General features: G+C 44.4%; 1 protein-coding gene across 1 annotated transcript in view; it reads left to right on the forward strand.

The window, feature by feature from the left end:
* Positions 1-24,087, forward strand: part of UBE2M (ubiquitin conjugating enzyme E2 M) — an 861,662-nt gene that overhangs the window by 145,509 nt on the left and 692,066 nt on the right. Inside the window, exon 2 of the mRNA XM_044059596.1 lies at positions 20,655-20,749. Coding sequence (XP_043915531.1) covers positions 20,655-20,749 — 95 coding nt within the window. The remainder of the gene's footprint in view (positions 1-20,654; positions 20,750-24,087) is intronic.

Genomic DNA, 24,087 nt, shown 5'->3' on the forward strand with positions numbered 1-24,087 from the left:
CCTACTCCTGTAAGCAAAATCCCAGATGTTCCACCCAATTTCCAGGAACAAGCAATCGTAGAGGTCCAAAAATTGCTAGAAGTCATCCAACCGTTCCCAGCAGACCAAGTTGGATTCGGAACTTACTCGAGATTCTGTTTGGTACCAAAGAAAACTGGGGACTGGAGACCTATCTTGGACCTCGGCAGACTCTACCAGTTTGTAAAGAGAGAAGTTCCGAATGGTTACTTTTCAGTCCATTCTTCCCTTCCTAGGGAAAGGCAATTGGATGTGCTTCATAGATCTCAAGGACACGTACTATCACATAAAGATAACAGACGCTCCAGGGGTCACCTGCGTTTCCGGCTGGGAGCCAATCATTACCAGTTTCAAGCCCTGCCCTTTGGTCTCACTACAGCCCCCAGGGTGTTCACCAAATGCATGGCAGTGGTCACGGCTCACCTGAGGTGTCTAGGATTTCAGGTGTTTCCATACCTAGACGATTGGCTTTGCTACCACCAGGCATCAATTGACTCAGGCAAGACAATATACTCTGACACTTTGCCATCAATTAGGCATTAGTCTACTTCGAAAAGTCTGCCTTATTGCCATCGCAGCATACCGTTTTTATAGGAGCAGAGTTGGATACCTCAACCACCACTCTACGTCTTCCAATCAAGAGTCTCACTACTTCGCCAACACGTCATCTCACTGGTGTGTCAAAGAACAAAGCTACAGTAACAGAGGTCTTGATGGTACTAGGGTCAATGGCGGCAGCAATCCTGGCTGTACCACTCGGAAGGATGCATATACGAATCCTTCAGTGGCTCCTCTTTGCTCAGTGGTCCTACCAAAAGCTACCGATGCAGTACATGATTCTCATCACAGATGATTGCACGAGAGACCTTCAGTGGTGGTGGACGTCTCCATGTTACTATCGGAAGACCCTTTGTCCCCCCCCAGTAGCCACTGTGACCACGGACTATTCCCTGATAGGATGGGGGGGGGGGCATTTTCAGGGAAAGACTGCCCAAGGCACATGGACGGATCAAGTCACATCTGCATGTCAATGTTCTGGAGTTGAGAGCGGTACTTCTGGCGTTGCAGTACTTTCAGGACTCTCTTCCTCTCGGGACAATTGCAATTCAGACCGACATGTCGGTGGTCTGTTACTTGAACAAACGAGGCTGAACCAAGTCTTGCCCCCTTTGTTGAGAAGCACTCTGGGTATGGCAGTGGGCTGTGTCATCCCACCGTTTTCTGATAGCAACACACATTCCGGGGAAATCCAGTGTGATAGTGGACAAGCTAAGCAGGGCAATACTATTGCCTCACGAGTGGGTCTCTCAACCAACGAGTTGCGGATCTGATTTTCCACAAATGGGGCCAGCCTTGCTGCGACCTCTTTGCCAGTCGCATCAATACCAAATGCAGAAGCTACTTTGCCCCAATACCACCTCTGGGACATCCCCGAGAGACGCACTCCTACACGATTGGCCTCCGGGTCTCCTATATGCATTCCCACCTATTCCATTGATACCCAAGGTTTTACAGAAAGCAAAGTCGCTGCTAAGGACAGTTCTCCTCATAGCTCCCTACTGGCCTTGACAGATTTAGTTCCCCTTCCTTCACCATAATCTACTGGAAGATCTATGGATCCTGGACCCAGTTCCGGACCTTCTGACGCACCCATCAGGGGACCTCCATCCTTCACTGCAGTCCCTAAAACTGAAGGCTAATCCACTTCCCCTAATTGCCAGGCTTCATTCGCTCTCAGATGATACAAGACAAATCCTTTTGTCTTCTCACAAGCCATCCACCAGGAAACTGTACCGCAGTAAGTGGAACAGGTTCTAAATTTGGGCTAATATACAGAAAATCGACCCTTTCAGAGCTCCTCTATCGTCTATTTTAGAATTTTTTACAAAGATTTTTAAAGGAGCAGCAGCTGCCACAGTTAGTCCATTTAGCCGCCATATCAAATTTCCACCTTGGATTCGATGGGTTGAATGTTATGAGCCATAAGTTATCTAAGGCTTTTCTTAAAGGTGCCTTTCACATGAAAACTGTCAAAATTCCTTATTCTCTCTGGAATTTGAATTTTATGCTGTCTCAAATTATTCTCCCCCCTTTCGAACCAGCATCTTCTTGTGATCTCAAATATCTGTCCTGGAAGACTATATTTCTGGTAGCCATTACTTCTGCCTGCAGAGTGTCAGAACTTCAAGCATTATCTGTTAGGCCTCCTTACATGATTTTCCATGCTGATAATGTCTCTCAGAATAAACCCCTCCTTTTTGCCTAAAGTCTGTTCTGAATCCAATATCAATCAGGTAATTGAGCTGCCGGTCTTTTTTTCCCAACCACTCTAACAAATTGGAATGCATTTTATCTTTACAGAACTAAGGATATTAGAAAATCAGATCAACTTTTTGTATCCTTTTTGGAAGCCAGAAAAGGTAATCTAGTGGCTAAAACAACTTTATCTAAATGGTTATCAGATTGTATATCCTTTGTTATGCGAATGCAAGCATGCCATTGACACACAAACCTAAGGCTCATTTTACCAGAGCAGCTTCTAAGTCTTCTGCCTTTCAAGTTAAATTGCCCCTTGACAGTATTTGTGCTGCAGCCACTTGGCCTAAGCCTCATACCTTTATCGCACATTACAAAGTAGATAAGGCTTCCAGGGACAGGTCTTCCTTTGGTTCCACGGTACTGAAAAACATACTTCCATGAGCCACCCAAGATTGAGGGTGCTAGGGACGCTACCCATCAGTGAGAGTAAACTGCGAGATTTAACAACTTCACACACAAGTTATGTACTTAAACAACTCGCATGGAACGTTATAGTTATCTCACCTTTATTCTCACGTCCCGCCCTCCTTCCCCCTCCAGGCTGACAGTTGACTTAGAGGCTAGTACCATCCTGGTTATTCAATACTTCCCCTTCGGGAAGTGCTTCCTTGTAGAAATAAAAGGGTATATATACTCGCAGCCAACAAGATCTGAGGTAATTCCAACAGTGCGTTGTGGGATAAGGGGTTTTGTCTCGAGCTACTGGTAAACCTTGAGCTGTGCTAACGGCTGTGTCGGAGCCAAGGATCGGCTCCAAACCCATCAGTGAGAATAAAGGCGAGATAAACAACTCACATGGAACGTTATGGTAAGTACATAACTTCTTTTTTTATAGATTTAAGTCTGTGGCATTAATCTAGACACTCACCCTTGTAAAAATAAGAAAATAATCTGTGCACTTTTACCCCCACCCGCAGCTGCCCAAAATCATAGCATATTAACATTGGTTTTGTCAAGCATTTCTTCTCTTCTGTAAAGCCTGCATTTCTTGCAATCAAAAAGTGCTTGTTTACCTTAATATCTTTGATATACCAATCACTGAAGAGACTCCCCCACATGTAAAATACCCTTGAGTATGCAGTTACCCAAAGTTACTTTGCTGTATAGAAACATGCAGTGTTTTGTACAAATACTTTCGGCTTTTCCTTGTGAGGGGTCGCCACAGTGGAACTCCGGTCCGCTGAGGTGCCAGTCTGACGCCCAACCTTCAACGAAGGCACGCCCATTCATGCATGTCTTTCAAACGCCACTCAAACGCGGGGAGGACATGCAGACTCTTCAGCCGAGAATCGAAGGGGAAAACCTCTGGCTGTGAGGTGACAACGCTACCACTGCACCAACGCGGCTTGTTTTGTACAAATACTAATGAACAAAAATGTTTAGTTTTTTTCCCTTCTAGTGTCCTCCTAAACATAAATGACAAAGTTGGGTATATGCTTTACAGTCTAGCCACAGGAGTAGCAACCAGTGCAAGTCTGTTTTCTCTCAGCTACTTTTTCTTGCAAAGCCATATTTCACAAATATGGTGCTTTTATAGTCTTTCACTTGACTAATTTCATAGTCGCAGGTCTTCCTGTTCAAGTACATATCACTTCTAATTTTTCTAGTCAACTACTGTGCTTTTTTCCTTTGTCTCAGTCATTTTTCTTTGGAACTTTGGGAACATTTTCACTGGCAAAATCTCTTAGCTTTATTGCCAGAAGAATGAGTAGCAGAATCCCCTTCTGCTTGTTGGCTTACTTTTTGTTGTATAAACTTTATTTTTTTATTTAGTCTGTGTTCTGTTCTGCATCAAGAAAAATGTCTGATTCTGCAGGAAAAATTCTGAAGACAACTGGGGTACAGCAGCTTAAATATCGCACCTACCTCTTGACATTCTGTGATTGCTGGGATAAATTTGCTTTTCTTCTGCTGGGTATACAGGGAATAATTTTCCACACTCCAGTCTCCAGTTTTTAGTACTTTTTGCCTTCTTCCACAGTTTTGTCTGAATCGGCTGGCAGTCTTCTGCTATGATTCCATCTTTACTGATACAGGTATTAGCTGCTCTATCATGGCTGGGTTTGGACCATACACTTATGTCCTTCCTTTAACAAATCCTGTTGTGGAATGTTGGTCCAGTTTCTTTTGTGCTGTCATGAAATGAATACAGTGTGCTCTAGTTTCTCTGATACAGCAGAAAATCTCAGGTTTCTGTGCATGCTCTGTATTCTAACTACAACTTTTTGAAATGACTCATCTTGTTTGTTTCCACATCTGATTTTTTTTTTTTTTTTTTTTTTTAGCTGTTCATCTGAATAGCTAGTTAAAGCTCGTTTCTCCAACCTTTTGTTACTTGGGTTTGTATACTCCTTTACTCAATAACGTCATGAGTACAATTTGATTTTTTTTTCCTGTAAATTACTGGAAGCAATCTCTTGCACCAAGGCTGGAGCTTGAACTGCGTTTTGCTGAGCAGCTGCAGGGATTCTTTCCAGCCAGTGTTTTCTCCACCTTTTATGGTTTGTTTTCTTTTATGTTCTCTAAATTGTTTCTTTGGCATCTAGGCAGTTTACTTGATAAGCCAGTAAATCAAGTTTACTAAAGCTGGCAATATCACTGGCTGTTTCTTGGTTTTCTTTTCACACTGGAGGATTTGAAGTTAAGATGTTTATCATTGTGTAGTAATCTTGGAAGTCTGAACTTTTAAGTATTCTTAAGGTGGCAACTTGGCCCGCAGTAGTACTCCTGTACATATTTAATACAAACCATTTCTTTTCTAGGTCCAGAATAGGCTTTGCTAGGACCACTCCATGTGTCTCTGGATTCTTAAAGGACAACTGCACCCACAGACTCAAAAAAAAATGTTTATTTCATCATAGTTTGGAGTTTCCTACATTTAACACCACTCTGGGACTATTTAGAGCTTTTTAGATATTTTTATACGCAATTTCTGACTGAACACATGGGTCTGGCATCTTGAAATAATTGACTGTTTAGTCTGCCTCCAAGTATCCTAGAATGCATTGTTTTATCTGCAAAAAATTGCATCAGATCTGCCAAGTTTTCCCTAAAGCTCCTGTCAGTGCACTGATTTTAGACATTCACTGCTGCTATAGTCGCCTACTTTTGGTTAAAATTTTATCCTTTTTCAATGACCACAAACACAAGCAGTGCAAATGATACAGAACAGAATTGAAGTGCAATTTATTGCTAACTTGATTTCTTTTGTGGAGGCTGAAATCTAGATATTCTTCGTGTTTCACTGTTGCAGTCATCACATTTGGGTTATCTGCTTGCAGTAGCCCTCAGTCGGCCTGATTAACAAAGTCTTGGATCCTGAGTCTGTTGCTGTCCCTTCTTCCTTGACGTCCGGTCGTTAGGGGTGTAAAACATGCAGCAGATGCCATTACATCGTTTTTTCTTGCCGTGTAGTGCCCGAAGCAGAAGCAGTTAGCAAGTGCCAGTCATCAGACTCCTGAAATTTTTATTTTCGAGTTTCAAAACCGAAGTCTTCAACTAAAAGCTAAGTACCCCGTTGGGGAAAATTTTTCATGCTCTAAACCGATGTCAGTAAAAGTAAATAATTGCATTACTTGCATTACTTGTGGAAAGCAAATACCTCAGATTTTATTCGTGCTGTATTCATTGCCTAGGCCCTGACCACGACGTACCTAGTCTATTTTGTGCCTTTTTTAAACCACGAACTATCAGTCTGTATTTTCGCTTCTAAATATTTTGGTGCTCAGTTCAATTATGATATGTCTTCGGTAAGCTGTCCGACTAACGACATTCCAAAAAAAAGCAATGATAAAGACAGGCCGCCTAGGTCCAAAGCTGCCGACGACGCTTCTAAGCAGTCGCCAGTTCGATACTCAGTGAGGCGCTTTCGCAGCCCCGGATACCCGCTACTTCAGATTCGCAGGCCTCTACTGATACCCATTCGTATGCCACGAGATGCTTCAGCTGTGGAACCTGCAGATGTCTCTACCTTGGATGGGTCCGGAGCCGCTGTGTAGGCACCGGCTTCTGAGGGTGTATTCAGGACTACTGACTTGCGTATTAAACCGACGCCATCTTCTTCAAGGCCTAAAACTCAAATCATGCCTAGAAAACCCAGACCGCATGGTCAGGCCTCTATGCCTAAAAAACAAATGAGAAGAATGGCTGAAGACCTTATTACTTTATTGAGGGGAAGCCAGCCTTCCCTCTCTGAGGGACCTAGGACTGAGTTTGCTTATGATACTTATGACCAGGATTCTGAATTTTCTGTTTCCTCTGATGACCAGGATTTAACCTAATCTACCTATGAGGATTCTAATGCTGATGACTCTATTCCCCCCCCCCCCCCCCCCACACACACACACACAGGATTTCTCTTTTGGTGAAACCTTGAATACTTTCAGGGAGCATTTTTGTTGGGAAAGTCAGGATTTCTGTGATTCTAAAAAGAGGTTTAGGGATTTCTTACTCCTGCCCCAGCACAGGCCTTTAGCCATAGCTCCTGTACAAACACTGATGCCTTTTCGGAATCTAGCTTGGTCCCTGACTCTACCTCCTGCTCCCAGAAAACCTGATAGATATTACAGGGTCCCTGACTCTCAAGTTCCTTTTTTAACAAATCCTGCTGCAGATCCTGAGACCATTTCACAGGGACCCAAGGGCATTAAAGCTACTACTGCCAAAAATCCTACCCCCTCTGATAGAGACTCCAGGGTGCTGGATAGATGGGGTAAGAAGGTATACACTTCGGCAACTTTGGCCATTAGGGCCTTAAACTGCCAGTTTCATATGGTAAAGTATCAACAGCATACTATTGGATTGCTTAAACAGAAAATTATGTTGATTCCAGATTGTGCTGAAAATAAGAATTTACAGGATTTACTGCATTCAGCTGAACAAGTTGAAAAACTTACTTTGCAGTGTGGTTTTGATTCATTAGAGGCATCTTGCAGGGCTGCACTTACTGGGCCTTTACTTTAAAAGGTATGCTTTGCTTAAGGAGCAATCCTTGTCAGATCATGTTAAAGCAAAATTACTGGATGCTCCCTTAAACCAGGACCGCCTGTTTGGCAACAAGGCAGAAGAAGTTCTTAAAGATGGAGGAAAAAGCTAAATCTATGCAAATATGCAAACTGTTAAAGATTTTTTTTTTTTACAAGTACAACCCTGAGGTTTAGTAGGCATTGGCCTTCCATGAATTGGTCCTTTCCTGCTTCTTCCAGACCTTCAGTCCAAACCCAGATCCAGCAGAGCTCCCAAGCTTCAGTCCCAAGGTACACACAGGAATAAGCAGTGGGGGGCTTCCCCTTCCAAATCTGGGAAGTAATAAAACTCCCCCCTATGGTAAACTGTCTCAATGACTTCTGTTTAAAACTTCCAAGCACTTCTCAACTGACTACCCCTTTGGGGGGAAAGATTGCTCTTCATGCAGAGAACTGGGATCTCATTACCCAGGGGCAAACGGGTTTTTAATAGTGTCCCAGGGATACAGATGTCACTTCTACACGTTACCAGCACCAAGCGGGTGGCCAGATCTATCCCCAAATTAGTGAGCAGAGGCCCAAAAGCAAGTACTTGCTCTCTCGAGCATGGGGGGGCTATTCAATTGGTACCAGAAGAGGAAAAGGAGACTTTTCCTGATACCCAGAAAGGACAATTCATGGCGTCCTATCCTGGACCTGTCTACTCTAAACACCTTTTTAATAATTCCAAAATTCAAGATGCTGACTCTTCACCAGTTGCTCCCTGTGGTAGGCAAAGACGCCTGGTTGGCAACACTATATATTTAAAGGAAGCATACCTGCACATCCCAATCAGGGAATTTTGCAGAAGATACCTATGCTTCAAAACAGGCTACACGCACTATCAGTTCTCTGCACTGCCCTTTGGCTTGTCTACTGTGCCCATGGTATTCACAAAGTGCCTAGCTCCAGTCATTGCATTTTGCAGGCAAAGAAATATTCAAATGAGTCTGTTAGGGTTTGGGCGGCAGGGGGCTGGTAACGTGTAGAAGTGACATCTGTATCCCTTGGACACTTATTTTAAGTAAAAAGCTAAGAGCTCTCATAAAATCATCCAAAGCTAATTTTGAGAAAAAAATAGCTAAGGACTCTAAAGACAACCATAAAGCATTCTTTAGCTATGTCAGAAACCTAGGAGGAAACTCCCAGATATGCTCAGAATTAGTTCAAAATGATGTGAAGATTACTGATCCTACAGACATTGCCAACATACTGGCTGACAGGTTCAGTGCAAACTTCTCCCCACCCTCCCCGCCTAAAGATGAGATATCTATACCAAATGATTGTAGCCCCCCAAACATCTCCAACGCTCAGGTGAGAACTGCTCTCTCCAAGGCAAAGAACACAGCATCCATGGGACCTGATGGTGTCCCCGGCTGTGTGCTCCATGAACTCAACGAGGAATTAAACCCACAGTTAGGACAGCTGTTTAATCTTAGTCTCACCTCCGGATCACGCAGGAGTGGTGCACAGCGACTGGTCCCACTCCACAAAGGCGGTGCCTCCACCGACCCTGGAAATTACCGTCCCATTAGCTTGACTAGCCTGATCTGCAAAGCCATGGAAAGGATCATAATGGATCTCATAAATAAAGACATAGGAATTTGCAGACTTTGGATCCAACCCAGTTTGGCTTTGTCAAAGGCAGATCATGACTTTTAAACTTGGTTGACTTTTTTGAAACAGTCACCAAGGCCATTGACGAGGGAAAGGCTGTCCATACAGCCTACCTAGACCTGGCGAAGGCTTTCGATACAATACCCCACTCGGGTATCATTGAAAAACTCATCAACTTAAATGTAAACCCATACATTACAAGATGGGTTGCAAACTGGCTGAGTGACAGAACCCACAGGGTCAGAGTTGCTGGCGCCATGTCAGACTCTAAGCCTGTCACAAGTGGTGTCCCACTGGGCTCAGTCCTGGGCCCACTCTTGTTTGGCATCTACTTTTCTGAAGTACAAGCAAACACAGGAGGGTTATGGCTGACAAAGTTCGCAGATGACTGCAAACTGGGCGCCGTAGTTGAGAACACATCCGACACAGATATCCTTCAGAAGGGTCTCACAGATACGGATAACTGGTGCCAGAGCCATGGCCTCAAGTTAAATGCCAAGAAATGCATAGTCATACCCTTCGGGGAAAAATAAGGTTACCCCTAGCTACCATATAGGTGGCAATCCCCTGAACACAGAAGAAGTTATTAGGGACCTGGGAACCCAGGTTGACAGTAGCCTTTCATTCAACACTCATATTGCTAAAGTAGTTAGGAAGACCTTCTGCATTGCCCACCTTATGAAGGGATTCACATCTAGATCAGGGGAGGTCATAGTCTCCCTATACTCATCACTCATCAGACCAATGATAGAGTACAATGCCCCATTCGGAATGTATCTGACCCGACACTTGCAGCAGCTGGAGAGGCAACAAAAGTTCCTCACCAAAAGGATAAAGGGTCTCAAAAATCTGTCTTATGCTGCACGACTGAAAGAACTCCAGTTATATTCAGTTGCGTACCGCTTACTCAGAGGTGACCTATGCCTGACATACAAGGCCATGTCAAACCCAGATTTGATGAATATGCTTCATCTCAAAAAATCTAGATCCCTCAGAGCCACAAGGGCGGGTGACTTAAACCTCGACACGGTTATTAATAGGACGTGCTGGAGGGATAGATTCATCACCCAAAGACTCCCTATGCTGTGGAACAAAATCCCGGTTTATGTGAGGCAGAGCACCTCGCTGGCCTTGTTCAAGAGGAATCTTGACCAATGGATGGGAGATCGCAGATACACCCCAGGGGTTACCTCAGTGTCACTGCTCGACAGAGGCACAGCTAAATAATGGGCATAGTTTCTCCAAACTAAGGGGTGGCGTAAGCCACAAAACTATGGCTAGGCTTATAAATGCCCTTGGGCAGATAGCCTAGTATGAACCTATGAACCTATAAATATACCCATACCTGGACGATTGTCTAATTCAGGCAGAAAGCCAGGACATACTTCTGAATCGTCTGGCCTTTGTACAAAGGGTGCTAACTTGTCCGGGGTACACCATAAACTAAGAGAAATCGCACCTAGTACCCTGTCAAGTTATATTTCTGGGAGCAAGCTTGAAGATGGCTTTTCTCATGCCAGAGAAACAATTTCATTTGACAACCTACTTCAAACAAGTGGCCACAAAAACCCTGCTATCTGCAAGGCAAATACCAGAAGCATTAGGGTTCATGGCCTCCTGCATTCTTCTAATTCCATATGCAAGACTGCATATGAGGAAACTACAATAGTATCTAAAAAGCCTATGGTGTCGACATTCACAGGCTCTAGAAGCAATGATTCCTATCATACCTTGCCTACGCCTAGAGTTCCTTTGGGCAGAGGCCTGCCACCAAAACAAGACTACCATTCACACTACCCCCTGCTGCCCAAACCCTAACAGACTCATCAGACTATGCATAGGGGGCTCACCTGGCAGGGAAGTGCATTCAGGGCAAATGGGGCTCACCTGGCAGGGAAGTGCATTCAGGGCAAATGGAACTCCAGTCAAATGCACTTGCATATCAATCAAAAATAAATGTTAGCTGTACAGAATGCTCTGACACTCTTCCAGGACAATTAATGTTAAAGACAGACAACACCACTGTTATGTGGTACATAATCAGGGGGTACACATTCTTACCCCCTCTGCAGACTAGCCCTGGCTTTGTGGAACACAGCTGTGAGGTACCAAGTGCATCTACAAGCTCAATTCCAGCCAGGAAAACTAAACACACCGGCAGGCGAACTAAGCAGAAACCTCATGGACCCACACGAGTTGAAAACTGGAACCAAGGATTTTCAACATGTTGACAAACAAATGGGGAGCCCAGATATAGACCTGTTTGCCTCCCCCCAGAGCTATCAGTTGGACAAAGTTTGCACAAGGACTCCCCACAAACAAGCTTGGAAAGCGGATGCTCTGTCCTTCAGCTGGAAAAACCTATTAGTTTATGCCTTTCCTCCTCTGCCTCTGCTCTCCAAAGTACTACTAAAGATCAAACAAGACAAATTGAGGCCAATTTTGTTTGCGCCAGACTGGCCACGCCAACCCTTGTACCCCCTCTTGCGCAGTGTCAGTCGGCCCCATGGCACCTGCCTCAGACTCCTACACTATTGTTTTAGCAGGAGAATGGGATTTTGCACCCTCAGCTTCACACACTGAACATAGCCTGGCTAATTACCTAATCTCTCCTTTATCATACCTCAGTAAACTAGTGATGGATATCATTTTAGAGGCAAGGAGTCCTAGTACTAGAAAATCTTATGCTGAAAAATGGAAAAGATTATTTCCGTGGAACCATTCTCAAGGGTTGAGCACAGCAGTGCCCAGTTTACCTCCGATTTTACAATACTTAACTGAGATGCTTCACAAGGGCTGGTCTTTCTCCACCAAAATCCACGCCTCAGCTATTTCAGCTCATTATAACACAGAACCTCCCCTTTTCTCTTATCCACTGCTCAAGCAGTTCCTCAGAGGGACCAAATATTTACGACCACCCAGGAAAGCTCCAACCCCGGCCTGGGACCTTAACTTTGTATTGGAGAAACTCACTCTTCTTCCTTTTGAGCCAGCTGCTATTGCAGACTTAAAATTCCTTTCTTGGAAAACGGCTTTTCTTTGAGCGATCACTTCAGCAAGAAGGGTATCTGAATTACAGGCCCTTATGGCAGTGGAGCCTTTCGTCATCTTTCATGCGGACATGGTGTCCCTCAGGACCAGTCCCTCCTTTATGCCCAAGGTGGTATCCAGTGTGGCCCTTAATCAGTCCATTCATTTGCCAACCTCCTTTCCTAATCCACAGAACAAAGGGGAATAGATGTTGCGCTCCTTAGGTGTGCACAGACGACTTAGATTCTACTTGGACAGGATTAAACCTCAAGACACCTGACATCTGAGGCAAGAAAAACTGATGTAATGGAATCAGCTGCATGTTTTATACCCCTGACATCACAGAAGGGACAGTAACCGACGCAGGCCCCAAGACTTTGTTAATCAGGCCGACTGAGGGCTACTGCAAGCAGATAACCCAAATGTGATTACTACAACAGTGAATATACTCTAACCTCTACATTTATGGTAAGTGCACACAACTGTACTGTACTTCAAAGCATCTCCCCTCCCCTTCACACCTACCTTCCCTAGCTGTCAGAGCCAAGGGTAATTTGACCCATTTTCTGCATGAGATTGACTGCTCACAGCAGGTAACCAGACTAATGTACTGTTTTCTTGTTGGCCTTTCGTTCCTTACAGTGGGAGACTTATTTTTTTTTGTTGCACTCCTCCTGTTAAATTTAGAACCAAACTCCATAGCACTGGGAATGATCACTGTTTTGCAAAGCATCAAATTCCCACTTATTTTTCTTTCCTGTTTGGTTAAATAACTAACAAATGCACTTCTTCTTCCGGCTTTTTCCCGGTGAGGGGTCGTCACAGCGGATCACCTGTCCGCTCATGATCGGCAGTGGAGTTTTACGGTGCTGAGGTGCCAGCCCAGCATCCAACCTTCCACAGAAGGCACATGCACACACACACTCACACCTAGGGTCAATTTGGAGTTGTCCAATCCACCTACAGCATGTCTTTGGGATGTGGGAGGAAACCGGAGCACCGGGAGGAAACCCACACTACCACAGGGAGGACATGCAGACTCCGCCCAGAAGGCACCCCAGCCGAGAATCTAACCAGAGAACCTCTTGCTGTGAGGCGGCAACGCTAACCGCTGCACCACCGTGGCCGCCCAAGCTAACAAATGCACTATTAACACAAAATATTTCACAGACTTGCATGACAGCACTCGCATGCTTTTTTTAAGTGGTAATTTAAGAAAATTACAGTATTGCATGCTTCTTGTAATCTGATGTTCTTGATTAATTGTGACAGACATCTGCTTCTTATGTAAAAATATGCAATTAATGTCTATGCATGGTCATTGCTAATTTATGCTCTTAGTTTTTGCAGCTGTTACTGTGCTTCTGCCTGTACTTTGTCACATATCGGTGGGGCTCTTCAAAAAAGTGAGATTATAGTTTGATATTTTTGCTAGGTTGAGTAGACTGGACAAGGCAGCTCTGACATAATGTGGGAGGTCCACTGGCAGGGATTACATCACTTTGAGGGAGGAAACGTCCCGGTAGCTAGAGTAAGAGCTCTGGCAGATGTGACATTCATTTTAGAGCTAGCTAGAGGTTTTTCAACTTAAAAAAAGTGAAAGTAAAAAAACATGGAAAGGTAGGAAGCCTAACAGGGAAAACAGTTGAGTAGATTTGTTTTTAAAGCTGCATGGGTGATTTTTTGAGGCTGTATCAACAGGGACTAAAAGAGAGCAGGTTGAGAATCTGCTTTAATATCCCATTGTCTTTTAATGTCTTCTCCTTCCTTATTGGTTTCTAAGCTATGGTAATCTTCTCTAATAGCTTGGGCTACTGCAACAGTGATCTAATGCAGAGCATAGTTGAATTGTGTAAGTAAACTTAACGCAACAGTAGATGTTCTGATGGTCTGCTTCAGTAGCCATTCCCTCCCTCCAGCCCCTTTTGCTTATTGTATTGCCTGGGTGTGGCTGTATTTACGTGTGTGTGTATGTGTGTGTGGTTAGTTTTTGTTACGTTTCATAACATTTCTCCTTTCAGGGCTATTCCCTCCCTTCTTGGGACAAAAAAAGCTCTCATTTTTTTATTGTTTGTCTTTGTATGGAGCTCTTCTAGAGCTGCTGACAGAATACTTGGAAAAGTTTTGAAAACATGGCCTTTTGGTGGGAGGTGGGACCCGTATTGCATTATTGATATACTAGAATATTTTCTGTTATGGTAAGTCTGCTTAGTCATACATTGAGTTCTGCTATGGCTTTGTCTAGATGACTCGTAGTGGTTGTATAGGAATTAGCAATATGGGCTTTACAGTGCTCAAATGTTCGCCCTTCCATTGAAATGTTAATCTCAGCTCTGCATAGTATTTGCTTTGTATCGTATTTGAATATACGTGCAGCCACCTGACAAAATAACTTAAATGCTGCCTGCGTGTACTGGTTGTTTTTGTGGATAGCAGATGTCCTTCAAGGATGCATCTGCAGTCCTTACAAATGGGTTGTCCTGTCGTCAGGCAGCCCTTCGGTCGGCCGGATTCCAAAGTCTGGGTCTGGCCTCGGCTGGTGTCGCACTTCACCCGATGTCATCTCTGCTGGTCTTCGGGTATAAAGGCATCAGCCGACGCCATTTTCCTCAGTCTTTCTTGCCGCGTGGCGCCCGAAGCAGAAGCTGTTCGCAAGTGCTGGTCGGTCAGATCCAGAGATTACTACTACCGAATACTACTTCGAAGACTTCTAAAAGCTAAGTACCCCGTTGGGGACTCTTTCTTGCCTCAGCCGATGTCAGAAAAAGTGAATAACTGTTTAACTTGTGGGAAACAAATACCTCATAAAGATTTCCACTCTTACTGCTTACCTTGTTTAGGCCCAGACCACGACGTAGCAGCTTGTTTAGCCTGTGCTTCCTTCAACCGGCGAACGCTTAGGCGTCGGTCGGAGTTTGCTGAACAGTTTTTCGGCTCAGATTTTGCGTACATTATGCCGTCGGATCCTCAGACTACTCAAATTGTTAAGAAACGCAAAGAAAAGGACCGACACTCGCGGTCCGCGGTTTCGGCGAAACCACGGTTAAGCAAACCGCGAGTGTCTCGGTTTGGGCCGAAACCGAGCAAACGGGTCAATCTGCAGCCGAATCCATGACTACTACCGAGGCCCCTTCTACCCTAGTTGAATCGGCCTCTGAAGTTTTGCCTACTAATGTGGTTTCTCTAGAATTATCGGACACCATCCCTTTGGATGTCTCTACCCCAGCACGTGGTGCTGCTAGGCCTCCTGCAGCCATGTCTATAAAGGCCTTTGCCAGGGCTAAAGCAGCCAAAACTGCTAAGTCTGTGCCTGTTAAGACCCCCTCTCACAGGCCCAGTTCCAGTTCCCAAATGCTTACTCTGGCAGAGGATCTCATCTCTTTAATAAGGGGATCCCAATCTCACCCAGACAGGGCCTCTCAACCTCCAGAAGAGAGACCTAGAGCAGAGCCCCCTGAGCCAGTGTCCTCAGATGACTCTTCTGATGATACAGACCATCCAGGGGCTCCTTTTTCTACTTATGAAGATTCCGATGCTGAAGAATCTATTCCTTCTGCCTCTCCACCAGAGGAATTTTCCTTTGGGGAAACCTTACATGCCATGAGAGAGCAATTCCAATGGCAGGGACAAGATTTCTCAGATTCAAGAAAAAGGCTTAGGACCTTTTTACACTTACCGCAACATAGGCCCTTAGCTATACCTCCAGTTCTTCCTGTTGTGGATGATGCATTTAATGATGCTTGCACTGCTCCTGATACTTTACCTCCAGCCCCTGCTAAGCCCGATAGGTTTTACAGGGTACCGGACTCTCATCACCACTTATACAAGGCTCCTCTTGCAGATCCTGAGACTGGTATATCTCCCAGGGGCCTAAGGCAATAGCTTCGACCACAGCGAAAAACCCTCTCCCTTCTGAAAGGGAATCCAGGTCCTTAGAGAGATGGGGTAAAAAAAGTATACACCTCTGCTACACTCTCAGCTAGAGCTTTGAACGGTCAGTTTCATATGATCCAATACCAAGAGTTTATGCTTGATCAGTTAACTAAGAAACTGTCCTCTGATGATTCCTTAGATAAGAAATACGTTCTAGAAATGGTGAATAACATTCAGCAGGTTAGTAACCATTCTTTAAAATGTGGCTATGATGCACTGGAGGCTTCATTTAGATCAGCCATGACTGGCACAGTTATAAGAAGGCATGCATGGTTGAAATAACAGGTCTTGCCAGATCATGTTAAAGCAAAGCTATTAGATGCTCCTATGGATAAGGTCAGTCCATTTGGTTCTCCTGCCCAACAAGTAATGAAGAAAATGGAAGAGAAGGCAAAATCTGTACAAACAGTTAAAGATTTCTTACAGGTTCAGCCCCCAAGGTTTAGCAGGAACTGGCCTTCCAAAAATTGGTCCTTTCCAGACTCCTCTAAATCTCAGAGGCAGGAATAGACGTTCCAGAGGCAGAAATCAATCCAGAGGAGGTGCCTACAGGGTACGCCAGTGGCAAGGCAATAACCAACGAGGCACAGATACAACCACTACCACTGCAACAGGACAATCACAGTGACTTGGCTCTGACACGCCTACCAGGGAACAAATAGCAGCACCCTTAGGCGGAAAGTTAGCCTTATTTTCAAAAACTGGCACTATATCACAAGAGACAAGTGGATTTTGCAAACTATAGACCAAGGCTACAGGTTTCATTTCCACACCTTACCAGTAAAAAGAGGAATGCCAAACCTACCACCAAATCAAGACAGAAGCTCTAAAACAAATAGCTCAATTAACAAAGATGAGAGCTGTGGAAAGGGTACCACCTACAGAACAGGGCAAGGGATTTTACTCCAGACTCTTCCTAGTACCAAGAAAAGAGAAAAGTTGGAGACCTATTCTCGACCTGTCCGCTTTAAACACATTCATCATTGTTCCAAAATTCAAAATGCTGACCCTACAGCAACTTCTTCCCATGCTGGGCAAGGAGTATTGGCTGGTAACTCTAGATCTCAAGGAGGCATACTTGCACGTCCCCATACGACCAAATTGCAGAAGATACCTCAGATTTCTTGCAGGATCAAAGCATTATCAATTCTCAGCATTGCCCTTTGGCTTATCTACTGCGCCCAGAGTGTTCACGAAATGCCTGGCATCAGTAATCGTTCATTGCAGGCTTCAGGGAATCCAAATTTATCCATACCTGGACGACTGCCTAATACAAGCAGACAACAAAAGCAAGCTGACACAAGACTTACAAAGAGTCATTTGCTTACTACAAGCCCTGGGATACACAGTCAATTTAAAAAAGTCAAGACTGATACCATCCCAAACAAGAACATTCTTGGGTGCAGAATTGGACACAGTAAAACAGATGGCATTCCTAACTGCAGAAAAACAAGAACAACTTCCTCTTTACTTCTTGGCATTAACAAAACAGAACAAACTAACAGCAAGGAAAGTACTGCAGGCCTTGGGCTTCATGGCATCTTGCATAATCCTGGTCCCCCATGCCAGACTGCATATGAGAAAGCTACAGTGGTACCTAAAGAATTTATGGTCTCAACACAGGCACAGCTTAGAAACCGAAATACCACTAATCCCATGCCTGAAACAAGAGTTCCTATGGTGGGCTCAGGCATGCCAGTCAAACCCAGGTTTGTCCTTCCACAACATTCAAACAAGCCAAACCATCACAACGGACGCCTCAGACCTCGGTTGGGGGGCCCACATGCTGGACAAGTGCATTCAAGGCTTATGGACTCCAGATCAGCTGCACCTGCACATAAATCAAAAAGAAATGCTGGCAGTAAAACTAGCAATCCAGAATTTGACCATTCCTCAAAGAAGGCCAATTGATAAGGACAGACAACACCACAGTCATGTGGTACATCAACAAACAGGGAGGCACTCATTCATACCCCTATGCCGAATGGCTCTGGACCTATGGAATATGGCTCTGAGCTACAACATTCAGTTACAGGCAGTATTTGTACCGGGAAAAGAAAACATCCTAGCAGACATGTTAAGCAGAACTACCTCGGATGCTCACGAATGGATGCTACACCCGGACATCTTCAAGGCCATCACAAAGAAATGGGGAATGCCACAAATAGACCTATTCGCATCCCCACTCAATCACCAGCTCAAGAAATTCTGCACAAGGACATACCACCCACTTGCTTGGAAGGTGGACTCTCTATCCTTCAGTTGGAAAGGCCTGACAGCATATGCATTTCCACCTCTTCCTTTGATGCACAAGGTACTACTGAAAATCAGAGAGGAACATCCAAGGATAATTTTGATAGCTCCAAATTGGCAAGACAACATTGGTATCCATTGCTCAGGAGCATGTCTCGGGGGGAAACGTGGACACTACCCCTGATTCCTTTGATGTTAACTCAGAGCGACTACAACATCCTGCATCCAAACCTGAAAACTCTGCAACTAACTGCCTGGAACATTACATAAGAGCAACTAACCCAGATTTATCCCAAAGGGTTAAAGACATTATCCTTGAGGCCCGCAGACCTTCAACAAGAAGGAACTATGCAGGAAAATGGAAAAGGTTTGTCATTTGGAGTACTGAAAGAGGGAAAGTTGTGTCAAAGGTAGATATTGCCAACATCCTGGAGTATTTGGCAGAGCTTCTCCATACAGGCCTGTCCTATTCCTCCATCAAGATGCATGCATCAGCTATTTCTGCAGAATACAGCTTCGATCCCCCTGTCTTCTCATCCTCTACTCAGGCAGTTCCTGAGAGGAATTAAGAATGTAAAACCTCCTAGGAAACCACCATTACCAGCATGGGACTTGAACTTTGTGCTAGAAAAATTGACACTCCCTCCATTCGAACCAGCAGCAACAGCAGATCTTCAACACCTATCCTGGAAAACTGCTTTCCTACTGGCAATTACTTCAGCAAGAAGGGTTTCGAACTACAGGCTTTAATGGCAGTACAACCCTTCCTAATCTTCCATCAAGATAGTGTCCATGAGAACTAATCCTACATTTATGCCTAAGGTGGTATCCAGAGTGTCTCTAAACCAGGCAATCCACCTACCTACCTTCTTTCCCAATCCACAGAACAGGGGAAAGACTGCTGCATACCTTGGATGTACATAGACAGTTGCTACTACCTGGACAGAACCAAGGGCAATAGAAAAACTGACCAGCTTCTAGTAGCTTATGCAACAGGAAGGGAAGGAAAAGCAATTTCCAAACAGACAATCTCCAAGTGGATAGGAAATTGCATAAGATTCTGTTACTCCTACCATGGAAAGCAAATTCCACAGAACATAAGGCCTCATTCTACAAGGGCTACAGCCACTACAACAGCTTTCTTACGAGTGGCTACCAAGGACATTATTGAGGCTGCTACTTGGACCTCCGTGCATACATTTGCCAAGCATTATAACTTACCTCTATACTCTAGATCCCGAGCAGGGTTTGCCACTGCTGTTTTGCAAGGGATCCTAACTACACCATAATTCTTCTTCCTCCTCCCCTAGTTTGGCTATGGTATTCTACCCATTTGTAAGGACTGCAGATGCATCCTTGAAGGACATAGTACAGTTTGTACCTACCATAAATGTAGATGTCCGAACAGGATAGCATCTGCAGTCAGGATTACCCACCCTCCTTCCCCTCTGGTACTCCTAGGGTATTTGCCCACCTAATAGCTATCTGGGGGGGGATCTCTTATGGTGTATTTGTTTGTATATATGTACATACATGCTTATTTTTTGTGTTTGCCTTCTACTTTTTTGGAAACATTGGCATTTACCCAAAATTTAGCTTTCCAAGAGGGCAACTGGCATCTGGGGCAAGAAACACTGAGGAAAATGGCGTCTGCTGATGCCTTTATACCCGAAGACCAGCAGAGATGAAGTCGGGTGAAGTGCGACACCAGCCGAGGCCAGACCCAGACTTTGGAATCCGGCCGACCGAAGGGCTGCCTGACGACAGGACAACCCATTTGTAAGGACTGCAGATGCTATCCTGTTCGGACATCTACATTTATGGTAGGTACAAAACTGTACTTTTTGTTTCATATCCTGGTTTTCTAATGTGCCAGTGCAGCAAGGTAATGACAGCTGGAGTAGTACAATATTTTTGGGAAGAGATGCTTACTGTGACTTAGTGGTGAAATACTGGTTATACCTAGAAAAACAAATTCAAATAACTTTATTACTGAGGCCCCAAACTTTGTAATGGAGTGCTATCTGTACTTGCGTTGTGTGACATGTCCCTGTTTCTTTGTCTTGGTCAGTAGTTTTAAATTTGGAAGATAATTTTTGCAGACTGTTTTGTCCCCATGGTTTACATACTTATGAATACTCTAGTGATATTTTTTGGGGGAGGGTTAAAACAGAGCAGCAATAGTGGCATGTTCATTTCTTGACTGCATTTAATTTCTATTGTTGGGTAGATGCCTGTGCTTAATTTTGGGAATATCAAAATTAAAAGCTTGGTCCGTGTAGTAAGGGTTGTAATTTGAGCTGCTGTGAATGTTGTCTTTTAACAGAAGAACATCAAAGTGATCCCTTAATTATTGTATGCATTTTTGAAAATTTTAGAGATGAGAAATTTCTAGTAGTTCTCCCAAGTGATTGATTTAAATAAGTTGTCACTGTCGACTCAAGTAATGTCTGTCCTGTATTTTTCCCCTCCCTTCACCAGATATAAATGAATTGAATTTACCGAAAACATGTGAAATAGTTTTTCCTGATTCAGACGACCTTCTGAACTTCAAACTAGTCATCTGCCCAGATGAGGTAAGTGCAGTGCTTTTTATAGGAAGACCCACCATTTATTTATGAATCCTAATATTTTCAGCTTGGGTCTTAAAAGGCTTTTTAATGTGATGGAACTGTTATCCCCTCATCTCCCTCAGGGTTCTTGTAATGACTAAAAATTTAGCAGGAAAAGGTCGCACGACTGATTTGTTAGAGGGTTATCTTTTGTACCTCAGTTAAACAGGCTCAGGTTTTGATTTATCCATGTGGAAGATTAAACATCTCAGGAAGATTTATGATTATACCTCTTAAATAGAAGTCATGTACTTAACCGCAATTTAGCATGTGTTGTCCATTTTCATTCTTCCTCACTGTTGGGTTCTGACTTCTGTCAGATTTGGCCGCATTCACAAGACTTTAGGATCAAAGTCTTGAGCGTCTGCCTTTCACATAATGTGGCATACTTCTTAAACTCCTCAGATCGTGTTTGCAAGTAATATTACCAGATCGTGTTTGCAAGTAATATTACCAGGAAGAAACAGAGCAGATAGTTTCTAGAGCCCCATGTCATAAATTTATAGGTTCAGAATTCTTCTAGGTAACTTCTTAAAGATACCAAGGCTGGAGGATGGATGTTGAGGGAAGTGAAGGAGGATGGATGTTGAGGGAAGTGAGGAAGAAGGAAATTAAACACAGATGCCAAGTTACAGTAAGTACATAACCTCTATAGCGGTCATTCTCTTCATTCTTCCTCACTGTTGGGTAAGTGTCCCCAGCTGTGTAAATCCTGGGTGGCCCTTAAGGAAGGATATGCCAGATCACTGTCTAACCGAAGAATGCCCTGCTTCTGAAGCCTATGTCCAATTTTTAATGCAGGACAAAGGTGCGAGTCTTAGACCAAGTGTCTGCAGCACATATTTCATCAGTAGATGTTCCGGTAGACAAAGCTGAAGTGGCCATGGAGCTAGTTGAGCGGGCTTTAGGTGGATGAAGGATTTAAATACTTTTTTTGGGAATAAATGGTAGCATTGCAGTCAGTTATCCATTTAGCTAGGGTTATCTTGGATACTGCTTGGCCCAAATGATTAGTAGAAAAGGATACAAAGAGTTTATCAGATTTTCTGTGCTGCTTTGCCTGTGCAGATCAGCGCAACTCTGCTGTGAACATCGAGAAGATATATAACATATATTCTCCTTTGAATAATTTGGAAAGAAAACCAGTAACTGAATGGAATGGTTAATGTTGGATTCTGTTGCTACTTCAGGCATAAAAGCTGGATTAGTTCTTGTGGAAACTTGTCTTTATGAAAAGTGATATATGGAGGATGTCCTTCAAGGATGCATCTGCAGTCCTTACATATGGGTTGTCCTGCCTCAGGCAGCCCTTCAGTCGGCCGGATTCCAAAGTCTGGGTCCGGCGTCGGCTGATGTCGCCATTTTCCCCGATGTCAGAGCGCCTGGGGTATAAAAGCGTCAGCCGATGCCATCTTCCCCAGTCTTTCTTGCCGCGCGGTGCCCGAAGCAGAAGCAGTTCGCAAGTGCCGGTCGGCCAGCTCCTGTGATTTCAGCTACCGAAGTCTTCAAAAAAGCTAAGTACCCCGTTGGGGACGCTTTCTTGCCTCAGCCGATGTCAGATCAAACAGTTAAAGTTAATAATTGTTTATCTTGTGGGAAACAAATACCTCAGAAGGATTTCCACTCTTACTGCTTACCCTGCCTAGGCCCAGACCACGACGTCTCGGCCTGTTCAGCCTGTGCTTCCTTCAATAAACGCACTCTTAGGCATCGGGCAGAGTTTGCAGAGGAATTTTTTGGGGAAAATTTCAGTTATATCATGCCATCGGAGCTTCCAACAGCTCATTTACCCAAAAAACATAAGGATAAGGACCGACACACGCGGTCTGCGGTTTCGGCCGACTCAACGCCTAGGCCTACCGCGAGTGGTTTGGTCTCTACTGAAGCAGAATCTCTACTGCTTCCGACCGACGACACCGCACAACCGGTAACTTCGGTACCGGAGGCCATCACTGAGTCTGTCATCGAATTTCCGTCTGAAACCGGTGCTCAGGAAATATCTGACACCATTTCTGTTGATAAAACTACTCCAACACGTGGGGCAGCCAGGCCTCCTGTATCCATGTCCATTAAGGCCTTTACACGGGCTAAAGCTGCTAAACAGCCAAAATCTCTTTCTCAAGGCTACACCTCGGGGATCCACTACCGGTTCACAAATTTTAAGTTTGGCTGAAGACCTTATTTCCTTAATCAGGGGCTCTCAACCACATCCAGACAGGGGCTCTCAACCACCTACAGGCAAAAGGCCCAGGGTTGAGCAGACAGATCCCCAGTCTTCCGATGAGGCCTCAGATGACTCTACCCTTTCAGACTACCAGGAGGAGGCCCTTCCGGCCTACGAGGGTTCTGATGCAGAGGAATCTATTCCCTCAGCCTCCCCCCTGAAGAGTTTTCCTTTGGGGAGACCCTTCACTCCATGAAAGAGCATTTCAAATGGCAAGGCCAGGAATTCTCTGATTCCAGGAAGAGGTTAAGGACTTTTTTACATTTACCTCAGCTTAGACCTTTGGCTATTCCTCCTGTTTTAAATGTTATAGAAGATGTGTACTCAGAGTCTAGTATTTCCCCTGACTCCCTTCCTCCAGCTCCTGCCAAACCTGACGGGTACTACAGGGTCCCGGACTCACATCTATACCTTTACAAGGGCCACTCTGCTGACCCAGAAACTATTTCCCAGGGCCCTAAAGGGGTTACAACCACCACTGCCAAGAATACACTTCCTTCTGAAAGTGAATCCAGGGCGTTAGAGTGATGGGGTAAAAAAGTGTATACTACTTCCACACTTTCTATGAGAGCATTAAATTGTCAGTTCCATATGATACAGTATCAAGAGTATCTGTTAGATGAATTGCATAAAATACTAACCTCGCCTGAACCCCTAGACCGCAAGGCGCTTCAGGATCTGGTGCATAACTCTCAGCAGGTTAGCAACCATTTCTTAGTGTGGTTATGATGCATTGGAAGCTTCATGTAGGTCAGCAATGAGAGGTGCAGTCATACGTAGACATGCTTGGCTGAAGGAACAAACTCTGCCAGATCATGTTAAAGCAAAGCTTCTGGATGCACCACTGGAAAAACAAAAGTTATTTGGTTCCACGGCTCAAGAGGTCTTAAAGAAATTTGAGGAGAAGGCTAAATCAGTACAAACAGTCGATTCAGCATTAATTGGCCTTCTAAGAATTGGTCCTTTCCAGACAGACAGATTTCAAAGAGGCAAAAACAGGCGTGCCAGAGGTAGGGGGCATGCTCGAGGCTCCTACAGAGGACGTCAATGGCAGCCTCCTAACCAGAGAGGTAGTGCA

The sequence above is a fragment of the Protopterus annectens genome, chromosome 17.part0 (assembly GCF_019279795.1).
Source record: "Protopterus annectens isolate FY-2018-M chromosome 17.part0, PAN1.0, whole genome shotgun sequence".
In the NCBI taxonomy this organism is placed as follows: Eukaryota; Metazoa; Chordata; order Ceratodontiformes; family Protopteridae; genus Protopterus; species Protopterus annectens.